Source organism: Equus przewalskii, chromosome 16 (assembly GCF_037783145.1).
Source record: "Equus przewalskii isolate Varuska chromosome 16, EquPr2, whole genome shotgun sequence".
Taxonomy (NCBI): Eukaryota; Metazoa; Chordata; class Mammalia; order Perissodactyla; family Equidae; genus Equus; species Equus przewalskii.
This window is the reverse complement of record NC_091846.1, coordinates 68421329-68434486: the sequence shown is the minus strand read 5'-3', so window position 1 is coordinate 68434486 and position 13158 is coordinate 68421329. Positions and strand designations below refer to the sequence as shown.

The 13158-nt window shown below is 36.5% G+C and overlaps 2 protein-coding genes across 5 annotated transcripts in view; one reads left to right on the top strand and one right to left on the bottom strand.

Annotated features, from left to right (window-relative positions):
- The window catches only part of UBAC2 (UBA domain containing 2), a 187667-nt gene that overhangs the window by 144955 nt on the left and 29554 nt on the right, over positions 1 to 13158 (bottom strand). The window lies entirely within an intron of this gene.
- Positions 778 to 8225, top strand: GPR18 (G protein-coupled receptor 18). Of its 2 annotated transcripts, XM_008516363.2 has the most exons (3): positions 778 to 1066; positions 4553 to 4607; positions 7064 to 8225. In XM_008516363.2, exon 3 carries the CDS (start codon positions 7098 to 7100, stop codon positions 8091 to 8093), a length of 996 nt encoding a protein of 331 aa, XP_008514585.2. In that variant the 5' UTR covers positions 778 to 1066; positions 4553 to 4607; positions 7064 to 7097; the 3' UTR covers positions 8094 to 8225. The 2 variants fall into 2 exon arrangements, with proteins under 2 accessions (XP_008514585.2, XP_008514581.2); XM_008516359.2 differs by lacking the exon at positions 778 to 1066 and having other exon boundaries at positions 4333 to 4607.

Sequence of the window (13158 nt, the reverse complement as noted above, 5' to 3'; positions counted from 1 at the left end):
GGAGACACTAATTTTTGAGTGCTTAACAGTCTTTGGCCCACTGAATGGCAGAGATCTTCCTAGACATCAAAACTAATTTACAGGCTGACAGAATCCAGCTACAAGATCTTTCCGTTAGTAAGAAACAGGGAAAGGAAAGGATTCCCTCAGGAGATTTTTTTGCTACAGATCAAACTACTATTCTGATGATTCTCTGTTAAGTAGGACCAACTTCAACAAAATGATTAATACAAAGTATAAGACCGGAATACAGAAAAAGCACAACACAGTCTCACAATCTGAGAACTGTGAGGAAATATCCGTGGGTTACACCATCCATACTACTGTGTGTCCTCAACACACTCTGCTGTTGGCGTGCAGAACAAATTCAGTGTGCGTGCAAAGCACTCAGACCCCTGCCTGATGATTACGCACCTCTGATCACCACTGATAATACAGAGAAGAGCAATGGTAGAGATAAGAAAAAAATCCTAAGTAACTCTTTTTAAACCAACACCTTCATACAACCTCACAGACACATAGTTACTGGTTCAGTATGTGTGTGATTGAGGTATGAACCAGTATACCTCAATCACACACACACTAGTATATAGGTTTGGATTTAAGTAACTCAATAACACATCTCTCATTTCTTTACCCGCTCTGACTCTGCACAATCTCTTTTTCTTCTAAACTGCTACTTCCCCATATTATTGGGTATTTTTCCCTATATAGTCATCTCCTATATATACTACCTCCTTTAACTGTGAGACCAGAATCTTTGGAAGGTGTCCATGTACATCACAATAACCAGAGATTCTACTCAACTGGCTATCCTGGGGATTCTGCTTGGATCTCTAGTCAGTTAGTGAAATGTCACACAGCAAGCTCTTGGCCTGGGGCCCTGTAGAATTTCAGTGGGTCCAGGACTGATTTCACTACCATGGAAAAGCCTTCTCCTAAAATCCTCTAAGTGAGAGAATCTTTAATATCTTTAGGGAACTCTACTTTCAATGCTGATTTAGATCTATTTTAACTAGAATGATCTATCACTTTGGTTATGTGGGTTCAACTTGTTTGCTGTGAGGTAAGTAATCCTCTGATTGTCTACATGTCTGTAAAATTTTAAAACTGCACAAAAATCGACAAGAAAAAGGAACTTGGGAATTGCTAAATTTATAATACAATTCCAGAAATCAAGTGGAAGGGAGGTTCATAATAACTTGGCTGTAAGATTATAGTTATAAGTTGTTGGGATTTTTTAAAAAACAGATTTAGACAAATAGTATCTCTATCTTCTTTATCCAGAAACCACTATTCAACATATCACCCCTGCTTTAAAAAAGCAAAAATAGCAGTCAGTTTAGATACAAGTTTGAAAAAGAGAGGGGTAGGGAACAAAGATTCCATAACATCAAAGTGGGAGACTTTTGGGGCCAAATGCTAAGATTCACCCCAGTTCAGGGCACTTCTCATTTCCCGTGCCTCCTCTTCTTTCTGGCTACCAAACGCTCCAAGCCTGTGTGTTGATGGCCACCGCGCTGGGAAACAAGCAGTAACTACAGTGGTCCCCTCGTCACAACACTGGTCTGAGGAATTAGGATAAGCCCCCTTACACTTGCCGTGGTAAAGAGAAATATGTTAAGAATAGGAAATATAATTTTATCTGTGGCATAGACAAATCTCTAATACAGGAGCATGTTTTATAATGTGATTTACTGTGTTATCTATTAACTACATCCTTTCTAATAATTATAAAATTGGCTTAACTAAACTATATTCACTCAAAAAGTGGGCTCAAGTGCTAAAACAAAAATTACTTAGGACTTTTCACATCTAAATGAGAATCCCAAAATGGAGCTAAAATAGATGACTTCATAAAGCAAAGGGAACTCTGTAGCCCCGGGAATATGTGAAATCCCTCTTTCGCGAGGTGAAAAATTTCTCTTTCACTCATATTCCAAAACAAGTTAGAAAATTAAAGCTGCATGAATGGTCCCCAAATGAGATAAGTTCTTCTATTTGAATAAAAAAATCCATTAGGTTTAAGCATTAAAGAAGCAAACTAGGTACCATAAAAGTTTAATTCTTGATCCATTGTTTACTTGCTACCAAATGGTTTGGGGGAATTTTTTTTCACTGTAATTCTTTTCCAACATAAAATTATTGTGAAGGGCCAGGAACACCGGAATGATCTAAAGTGCCGCAGGGGTCATGGAGAGGAGCACAGGAGGGTCACTGCCCCCTGGCCCTTGCCTGAGTCTCCACAGCTGCCTTGTCATTGGCAGGTTCCCCTCACACAAGCTGGTCAAAATGTCCCTGATGCTGACACCAGGCTCAGTGATTCATCCACGACTCCCTCAACTCTCCATTTCTTCACCTACTTTTTCAGTTACACATTCCACCTCTATTTATTAAACGCCTATTATAAGCATACACATACAACACATGCCAAGCCTCAAGGACCTTGATTTAGTAGAGGATAAAAGGCAAGTGGATATGCAATAAGAACACAAACATGTGCCACTCCAGGGATAAGTACCCAGTAATAAGGAACCTTATAGGGCTTACCCAGCTTCACAGGTGAGAGGAAACTTCCTGGAAAAGGCAGGATTTAAACTAAAACTTTAAGGATGAATAGCAGCTGGCCACGCCAAGAGACGGGAGTGCAATGGTAAGGAATGTTACAGGTTGGTGGCACAGCATGTGAAAGGCAAGGAGGAGCAAACGCAGAAGGTCCCATATGGTTAAAAAAGACAGCAAGGTGGGACCTGAGTGAGAGCAGATCCACTCCTGCGCTTTGCCTATGGGGATTACAACTTACCGCCATCACCTCTCTCTGAGAGGTTAGCAAATCAGAGAAAAGAATCTCCTTGCACAGGAGAAAGGACTCAAGTCTTAGTGAGATATATGCCATTGCTGTCTCTGTTGCTTTTAGCAGCACGGGGAACACTAGTCAATACTTAATTTTAGAACATTTGTCACAGGCTATCCGAAATTAAGACAATGAAGAGATTGGATCTGCAGGTAAGAGGTTCCTAGCTCCAGCTGAAATATCTAACTCCTACACTGCATATAAAACATAACTCCATATATAAAAAACTGATGAATGTAATTCAGCAATGAATAAATCATGGCTAGTGAAGGTATCAATGTACTCATCTTATAACGAGGACTTATCGCAGCAACGAGGGCAGAAATGGGAGGGCAGTGAACTCAGTACCTGGAGCAGCTGGGCCTGGTCGTCTCTGAGTTCTTCAGCAAGTCGCTGGCCCCTCAACCCTCATCTACACAAGACATAGTTGCCTTGGTTGTTGCCAACACTTCTAAAACCCATTATTCTGGCAGGTTATCATCATCAAGAGCACTTAATCGCCAAAGGCAAGGACTTAAATAACTTTTGTAAGTCACAGACTTACTACAGTTTGAGAAAAAAAGAGCACGGGCCCTCAAACTGTCTTAAATTCAAAAAACAAACAGTTAAGTTTATGTACCATTTAAAAGTTGTCAAATCACGCATAACCAAGTATAAAGATAATTAAAATTTCAGGACAAGTAAATGAGATGATATTTTCTTTTTAGAAAAGAGAAAGTAAAAAATTTAACATAACCAGGCAGGCAATGATTGGGGTTGCTCACTTCCCGTTCCGTTGCTTTCATTTCCCTCCTTAGGTTAAAATACCCCTAACATGTAAATTATTCCACTAAAGACTTCCAGAGTCTTTCTTAGCAATTTGCAGGGATGTGTATGCAAAGGGAATTATTTCTAGACTTTCACATGAAAGAAAAGGGCTAAGAATCATTGGGGACTTATAAAACAAAGCAAACCAAAGTGGGTAAATGTATATGCAAAGCAGAAGCAAATAACTGAGGACCCCAATTTTAACCATTTAGAAATGTTTTAACAGTAAAAAGTGGATATTCTATGATTTTAGGAACCTTGTAGTAAAGGGTTAACTCTGCTTAAGAGTATCTACTGACTGCCAGGTACTATATTAAGCACTTAGGATTCTTCTGGTCTCATAATTCTATCAGGTGGGTATTGTCTCTATTTTAACTGTATTGAAACTAAGTAGGAACAAAGGCCCAGAGTAGTTAAGCAATTAGATAAAGTTACACAGCTTAGAAAGTGAAGAAGCTACGCTATGGATCCCATTCTGGTCAACATCAAATCTCATTCTCTTCCAAAAGATGATGCAGACTTTAAACATCAAAGTAAACAAATTGAAGACATTTTCTCTTTTTGTATGATTCTCTTAAATATATGCCATCATTTCAAGGGAAGCTTATGCTAAGCATGACTTCATAAACAAATCACTTGTGAAAGAGAAAAACCACATCCAGGGTAAAGTCATAGTTGAAAAAGCCTTATTTCAGAGAGTACTTCCTGAAAGAGACAAAGCAGCAATTACAGCCGAGCGAGTAACAAGTCCTAGTACCAAGTATAACATTTGAAACAACTTTTTAAAGCAACAGAAGAGACTAAAACAAAAGAAATATAGCATTTCTTAAATATACCATTTCTAGAAAGAGCTATTTTAACACAAGCAACTCAAAGATATCTCTTTTATAGAACTGGGTATACCACAAAATGTTCCTCTCAACTACAGTCTTCTGACGGACAGGAGGTAAGTAGCATTTAATTAATTTTCTCACAGATTATCAGACGTAATGCTGTACTTACTAAATTTCAAAAGCATTGTTTTATTATAACACATTACTGAAACTGTTAGTGAACGACCTTAAAATGGGTTATGCTGTCATCTTGCATTAGTAACATGATTTTTCATTTATTTTCAATACTGTTTTACATTAATAGTAAATTAATTTTTTTCAACTTAAAATGTTGATAAGATAGATCATAAGTATATTTAGAAGTCCTTGTCACTTGGTTTCAATTACATTGTTTCACAAAATGTACTTAAAGGCTTTTAAGAAAAGAAAGACTATAGATAATCAGGGAATCTAAAGCTTTTAAAACACTGACTTGAAAGCTGATCACTTTTCAATGTTTTTCCAAAAATTCATCCGTGTATGCAGAGCACAACCTACACTGGTGATGCCCTTAAATCACAGGCATCACGCATATTTTTTTCAACCCTAAGCAAATGAATACAAGGTTGGTGAAAAAAACAGCTTGAGCCCGATGAGGAGAAAAAGACTTACTCAAAAATGGTTTGTAAGTATGGAACGTATGTGACAAAATTCGGGGATGGGGATTGGTGGAGAGATGCAATATTAAAAGAGAAAAAAGGATACAAAATTTCATTTATAATTGCTACTATTTAAAAATTCATTGAAATTAAAAATAAGAATCAAGCCTCCAAAATTACTCTCGTTTGTATGATCCTGAGATTCAATTTTCCTATGTAGTATTTTTCTCATTTGATAGAAATCAATATTCTACTCACATCAATATTTGGAAATTTCAAAATACAAGCTTTTAAATATACAGAATTCTATTGCAAAATTCATATTTAACCTTAATATTTGGCAAACTAGCTGTAGTTAGGAAGGAAAGAAAGAAGAAAGGGAGGGAGGGAAAAAACAAATTCCTATCTTGCGTTTGTCCACAGCAATTGCTCAAATTAACTTTAAATTATCAACAGCCCACGATACCACTGACCAGACTGCTAATCTCCCCCACAGTTTTCACTAAAGAGAGACGCAGGACTGAATTAGTCCACTCTGCAAGGTGACATTTTTGAAGGAAATTTTCTTACTCCTCCATATTTAAAGGGGATGCCACAAGGTTCCATCTCTTTGTAGCAAGTCTATTTTTAAAATCACTGTTGTTGGCGTTGCATCGTAGGTGATGGAAGTTTCACACAAGGAGGGTCAATGATATTTACAATCACAACTAAACTCCTTTCCATTGGAAATAGACATTTGTTTTTTTTTTTTTTTTTGGTGATGGGAGTAAGTTTCTGCATACACAGAAAGTTACTGAGTGACTTCTTATTAATAACCACTTGTCTTTGATATTCCTTTTTTAAATTGAATTTGACAAATAATATTTAAGCTTCTGTATCAAGAGTGAGGGCATGAAAGTTACTACACTAGCAATATCTTACTCTCAAGGTGTTACTTTCTGTGCACTACTGCAGCAGTGAAATCCACTGCCAGCACACTGGTAAATACCTTCTGGAAGAATCAGCATTAGGCACTACCAACTGTGCATTAAAAACTAGTTCATCTATTGTTTAAAGAGTCAAGTTTTTGATCTGTAGACCATGGCACAAGATACTGCCGTTTCTAGACCTATGATAATTTAGAGAGCATATAATACTATGAAGAAGTGTTTGCACTTAAAAAAAAAACAGGTTTAATAGCCAACTGAGTAAGTCTTCATTGACAAACTAGAGAGGAGCTGCTGTGGGTCAGCTCACCAAAGGTTCCTTTCTTCGCTCATCCATCAGTTTAGCAAATATTTACTTACTGACTACCTAGTATGCACTGAATAGGCACTGGGGATATAGCCGTGAAAAGGAAAAGGTCTTGCTCTCAAATGAGAATTACTGTGAATATCCAGTAATTAACCAATTACATGGTTCCTTTATTAGTTTTCTAATACATATTTTATACATTAAGATTGTATTTAATGAGGAGAAATTCATGATTTGGACATTACTAATCTGGGTTACAAAATATTTAAACAGAATAAAGATGATAAAAAGTGGCAAACTATATTTCGTAAGATTCAAAATTCAGAATGACCTCTCCGCAATTAATCCCAATCAAAGAATGCTTATTTTAGGAATAACTGCTACCCAATTTTATGCTATAGAAAAAAAATAAGGAAAAAGTTATTCTTTAGGGAAGAAGAGAGGTGGCCAGGAACAGAGAAAATGAATAAATCTGCCAGTGCATTATGACACACCAGACCATTTTAATAGATTAGTACATATTAGTAATAATATCTAGGGAATGTATTTCTTGATATATACTAAGACACATATATTGACTCTACAACATAAAATACTCTCGATACTAAAATCCACTGACATATCAAGTGTGAGAATGTTAAACATTTATTTTCAAACAAAGTGTTTTATTCTTCCTATTTGACTTAACTATGTTACAGTTTCTAAGTGTCATGGTCACCAACAAGCTATAAGATGACCACCCCTCACAATCAAGTTCAAGTTGGCCCTTCTAACGACTCCCATCCAGACGAATACAAAATCGCAGCCCTCGTCTTCTACAGCTGCATCTTCATAATTGGATTATTTGTTAACGTCACTGCCTTATGGGTTTTCAGTTGTACCACCAAGAAGAGAACCACTGTAACCATCTATATGATGAACGTGGCATTACTGGACTTAATATTTATAATGAGCTTACCCTTTCGGATGTTTTATTATGCAAAAGGTGAATGGCCATTTGGAGAATACTTCTGCCAGATTCTTGGGGCTCTCACGGTGTTTTATCCGAGTATTGCGCTATGGCTTATTGCTTTTATTAGTGCTGACAGATACATGGCCATTGTACAGCCAAAATACGCCAAAGAACTGAAAAACACCTGCAAAGCTGTGCTAGCATGTGTAGGAGTCTGGATAATGACCCTGACAACCACCATCCCCCTCCTCCTGCTCTATGAAGACCCAGATAAAGGCTCCACCCCTGCCACCTGCCTGAAGATTTCTGACATCATCCACTTAAAAGCTATTAACATGTTGAACTTCACTCGACTGATATTTTTTTTCTTGATTCCTCTGTTTATCATGATTGGGTGTTACTTGGTCATTATTCATAGTCTCCTTCATGGTAGGACGTCCAAGTTGAAACCAAAAGTCAAGGAGAAGTCTATACGGATCATCATCACACTCATGGTGCAGGTGCTCGTCTGCTTTATGCCTTTCCACATCTGTTTTGCTTTCCTGATGCTGGGAGGGGACGACAACAGTTACAATCCCTGGGGAGCCTTTACTACCTTCCTCATGAACCTCAGCACCTGTCTGGATGTGATTCTCTACTACATTGTTTCAAAACAATTTCAGGCTCGAGTCATTAGCGTCATGCTATACCGCAATTACCTGAGGAGCGTGCGCAGAAAAAGCTTCCGATCAGGTAGTTTACGGTCACTAAGCAACATAAACAGTGAAATGTTATGAACGATAAGAGGTTTTTTGTCTTCAATCTCTTTAAATTCACTTTACCAACTACCCTGGGGTCAGTGGGTGTTCTGTACGATATTATCAAGTCCCTTCTCTCCTGGAAAAAAATAAAATAAACTTTAAAAACTCTTTTGTGGGATCTTACCATTGTGGCAACATAACTAAATATTCTGAAGTATTCTAATAAATTCATTATTTCTATTTTTAAAACTTGTATAAAACATTTTAATGAGTTATTGGGAGAAAAACATCCATTTTGTGTCTCATATTCAAACCATACCTAAATATATAGTTTACCTAACTTTCTGGATTTAATTCTATGTACAAGTGAGTAACGATGTCAATCAAATTAGTAGGCAAAAAAATCCACCTACTGTGTGAAATAACTTGATTGAATTATTTTCTATCTAGATGCAGCTCCCTTTGGTTTAATTTACACTCAGATGGATGGTCCCAATCCAATATTTTGTGTTCTAAATACCAAATTTCCAGGAATCCTACACAAACAACTATGTTCAACTCATCACTGTTAGTTGCTACAGAGCAAAATTAGCAGAAGCAAGCACCTGAGGGGGCCTGTAAAGGCCATCACCATCAGCCCTCCTCTACTCCCAATTCATTTTCTTTTGGAAACAGGCTATAGTCATTCAACAAACACTCACTGAGAGCCAACTAAGCACCACACTCGACTTAAGACCAATGCGGGATACCTAACCCAAGATCCTATTTCCGCCCAGTAATGTAAGCTTATTCTTATGACATGAGGCTTCTACTACCCAGTGAAATATCTTTCTCCAATGTAAATAGTTGCTCTTCTTATGTGATTAGACATCACAGCACAAAAGAGATGGATTTTTCCCCAGACCATATGTCACAGTATAAATAGCACTACTTAGGTTCCTTGCATTCTTATCCCAGCCTTGCCATTTAATTTCCCCTAATAAAGTAACAAACCAAGTAACTTCTCTACTTAAAAAGAAAAGGAAGTTAACCATAATCTATAAAACCCATATTATTCTAAAGATTATGGAAATACACAAATGAGTAAAGCATAACTTCATCTCTACTAAATCACTTTTATAGCTATTAACATAATCACCTCCTAATGGGACTAAGAATCAAATAAATGCTTTGGTTATAAATGTATTTCTATCATTAATATGGATAAATTCATATTCTTAAAAAAAAAAGATAAACACAAAGAAGCCTAATCATCAAACAGCATTTTAGTATGAGAAGATCCCTTGGACGATTTTCTGGTCTAATCCTTCTGTTTTAAATATAAAAAAACTGCGGTCCAAAGAGGTTATCTGACTTGCTCAGTTAAAGAACCAGGAATAGAAACCAAATTCAGAGGCTGGCCCCATGCTGTAGTGGTGAAGTTCAGCAAGCTCCACGTCAGTGGCCTGGGTTCACGGGTTTAGATGCCAGGTGTGGACCTACACCACTTGTCAGCTGTGGCGGAAACCCACATACAAAAAATAGAGCAGGATGGGCACAGATGTTAGCTCAGGGCCAATCTTCCTCAAGCAAAAAGAGGAAGATTGGCCATGAATGTTAGTTCATGGCCAATCTTCCTCACCAAAAAAGAAAAAAAAAAAGCACAGACAAGCTTATAGAATGTAAACATTCTCAGAGCTACATAAGATAAAGGAGTCAAGGTGTACTGAGATGTAGTTTCTCAAAAATAGAAAACTACTTGAAGTTTTCACTTTGAATACTCAAGCGAGCAAGACACTTTAATCAATATCTTTAAACGAATTTCTACAACAAGGGAAATAATTCCTGTATTTGATATGTAGGCTTATGGTTGGTATATATACATCATAGCCTACTCTCAACTATACGGATTAATCTACTCTTACATAATTTATTAAATGGTAGGTTCTCTGCAACGGCTTTTCTTGTTTAGAAGAATCTAATCTGAGAAGACAAAACACAACAAAAGACTTTGTCAACACAAAGTCAACAAAGTGAAAATGTATGTCATGGTTCTCACAATAAAACTACAGATAATCTAAAACACAGTTAATTAAAAAATATTTTATTTAGTGTTGTAATCAGATATGTTTTAACATCATATGTAAAAACAAAATTCTACTGATTCTGGAGGGGTTTGATTCTGGGAAACAATATAACATCCACATGTAAATACTAACAATTAAAAAATAATAGCTATATAAGGACAGGTGTATGACAGTCACGGTTCACTAGAAGCACCTAGCATACACAGCTTTTAATAACGGAGCTATCTTTACTTTCAAAACCTAATGGTTACATTCTCTGAATTTCAAATAACAATTATGAGAATCTATCAGATGCCAGGTATAACGTCTATGCAAAGCACTAGAAAAAGAGATGAACAAGTCTAAAGTCAAAGATCTTAGCTTACAGTCTTATGGGGCTACACTGTAATCAAGGCTATCCCTTCAACATTACTCAGTGTAAGGCAATGGGCACGTAAAGTAAAACTAGTTCGCCCTCAAAGAGCTAGGAGGGTGGCACAGAAGACCCAGATAATGATAATGATAATGACGATGCAATGTAATAAATGCTAATAAGGATCTTAATAAATTTGTTAGAATACACAAAAAAGGAAAATTATCCTGCCAAAAGGTGACAGGGTGCAGAAAGAACACCTAATAGGCGTGAGAATACAAATACATAGCATGTTGAGAAAGGTGAATGACCAACTGGGGAGTGGCTTCAAACACTGGATTTGGGGTCAGATTATGAGGGCTTTGAAGGGAAAGAAGAAAACCAACATGTGGTGGGGGAAGGGGTGCGGATAATAGTGCTAGGATGTTTATATAAGTGGTCTTATTATTCTCTCCACTGCCCTGTGAAATATAGAGTATGACCCTCAATTTACATATGAGGGTCGTCAATAAACTGAGCTCAGGAAATCAAACTTGAGAGAAGTAACTTGCTCAACATTACACACAAGTATACGTGGCAGAGTTGGCATCTCAAATCTGGTCTACCTGATGGCAAAGCCTATGCCATTCCCTCTATTGCAGATTGTCTTGATGCCCTCTTGGAGGAGTTTAGTTCTTATTCTGAAGAAAATGAGGATTTAAAGGTTTTAAAAGGAAGACGGCATCGTCAAACTTGTATTTTAGGAAGATAACTTCTGATAACATTGCATGGAATGCTGTAAAGCTGATAGACTAGTTACAGAATACTGCAAAAATCTGGCAAGAAAAGATTACAGTTTAGACTGAGATAATAACAGCAGGAATGGAGAAGATGGGATGAACAAATGATTTATACAGGACTTCAAATTAATAAGACTTGGTGCCCTACTCCAATGATGAGAAAAGGGAAAAATTTCCAGCTTGGATGACTGAGTAGATGGCAAATGCCATTAACTAAAATAAGGAGTACAGAAGGAGGAGAAGATGAGAGTATAGAACAGATGAGAGCTTCTGAACATGATAAATTTCCTTTGAGTCTTAAAAGTCACTAGGAAATATGACTCTAGAAAGATCAGGAATGTAATATGGACTGGAAATAAAGTCTTGGGAACCAACAATAGATGTTAACTGTAGTTGAAGTCATGAGAATGGATAAGACAGCTCTGAGGAAGCACTTGGTAAGCTTGAGAAAGGAGCTGCAGATGGTAAATAAGATCAAAAAGGACCAGGAGAAAGTAGTGTACTGGGACGCAAGGGAGCAGGTTATTTCATGAAATAATGGGACGTCAAAAGCATGTAATGTGCTATTGAAAGGTCAAATAAGATGGTAAGCCACTGGCTTTAGAAATCAGTTGGTTATTGGTGACTGTTAGAAGTTTTAATAGTTGTGAGGTAAAAAAAAGAGAGAGAGAATTATATAGGAAGTGAAGAATTGTAGATAGTGCAGATAAATTTGGCATTGATGGGAAAGAAAAAGGCAACAAGATGTTATGTGAAAAACACTGCAAATTTCACAGCACGTTGACTAAAGAGAGTAGTTCCTCTCCTGAGTTTCTGAAGCTTTGCTACCATCAAATAAAAGATATATTTACAAAATGCAAAGTTTATTTACTGAGGTAAAGATTAATGTTCCAAGAAGTCTATGTTTCAGAAAGCTTTAAGATTCTAAAAAGCCATAGTGTAACATTTCATGATTTGAAAAGGAAAGAGAATTCTATTCTCTTTCAGGTGATGGTTGAATTAACATTCATATTGTCTTTCAAAGGGTAGCCTATAACTTTCAGATTTACTCAGATTTACAACTCTTGCTACAAACTAAGATTTAAATACATAAATGCCTTCTTGCCTTAATAAAAAAATATTCTCAACAACTTCAAAACTGAACCAATCCTCCTCATATGGACCAGTTAATAGGATTCTATAAAGAAATAAATGTCATTCATATAAAGAAATAACTGTCATTCAACTCCATATGCAATAGGAAAAAAAAGTCATTAGACAAGGAGACAATATAAATAAGAATTAAAAGCTATGTTACTACCCATCCCCAACATTTATTCTAACTCAAACACACATGACACACAAATACCCTTCCATAACTCAGCAGGCCTATAGAGAACCAAAAAGAATTGGTCTGGATGAGAAATGTTTGGGAAAAATTAATGATTTAGCAATGCTGCTTCTTTTCAGAATCAACATGGACTCATTCCTGATGACTACACTATTTTCCACAATAGCAGAATAGTCAACCGAAACTACTCAGTCTAATTACAATTACAACCCATGGAACTCAACAAAAACTGCATGATTATTATGATACAGAATGTTACCTGTCTCCATTCAAACATTATTACAATCACACATGATTAAAACAGCTAAAGGTTGACACTCATGCCAACCATAATTCAGTAAATCCCATAAAGGGCAGCTGCACCATAAATATTAACAATGTAAATGTGACAGCTATTAGACCACTAATTATATTTTAAAAATAGAGATCCACAGTGAATTTGAATCAAGATACATACTATAGCCTAACAGTTCTCAAAACACACATTTAAAATTAAAATAAGGCTGAAGTTGGTAGACACAGAATTTTAAATATCTGGTATCTTTATTTCGTAGTATCTCATTTCTCAAAAAAT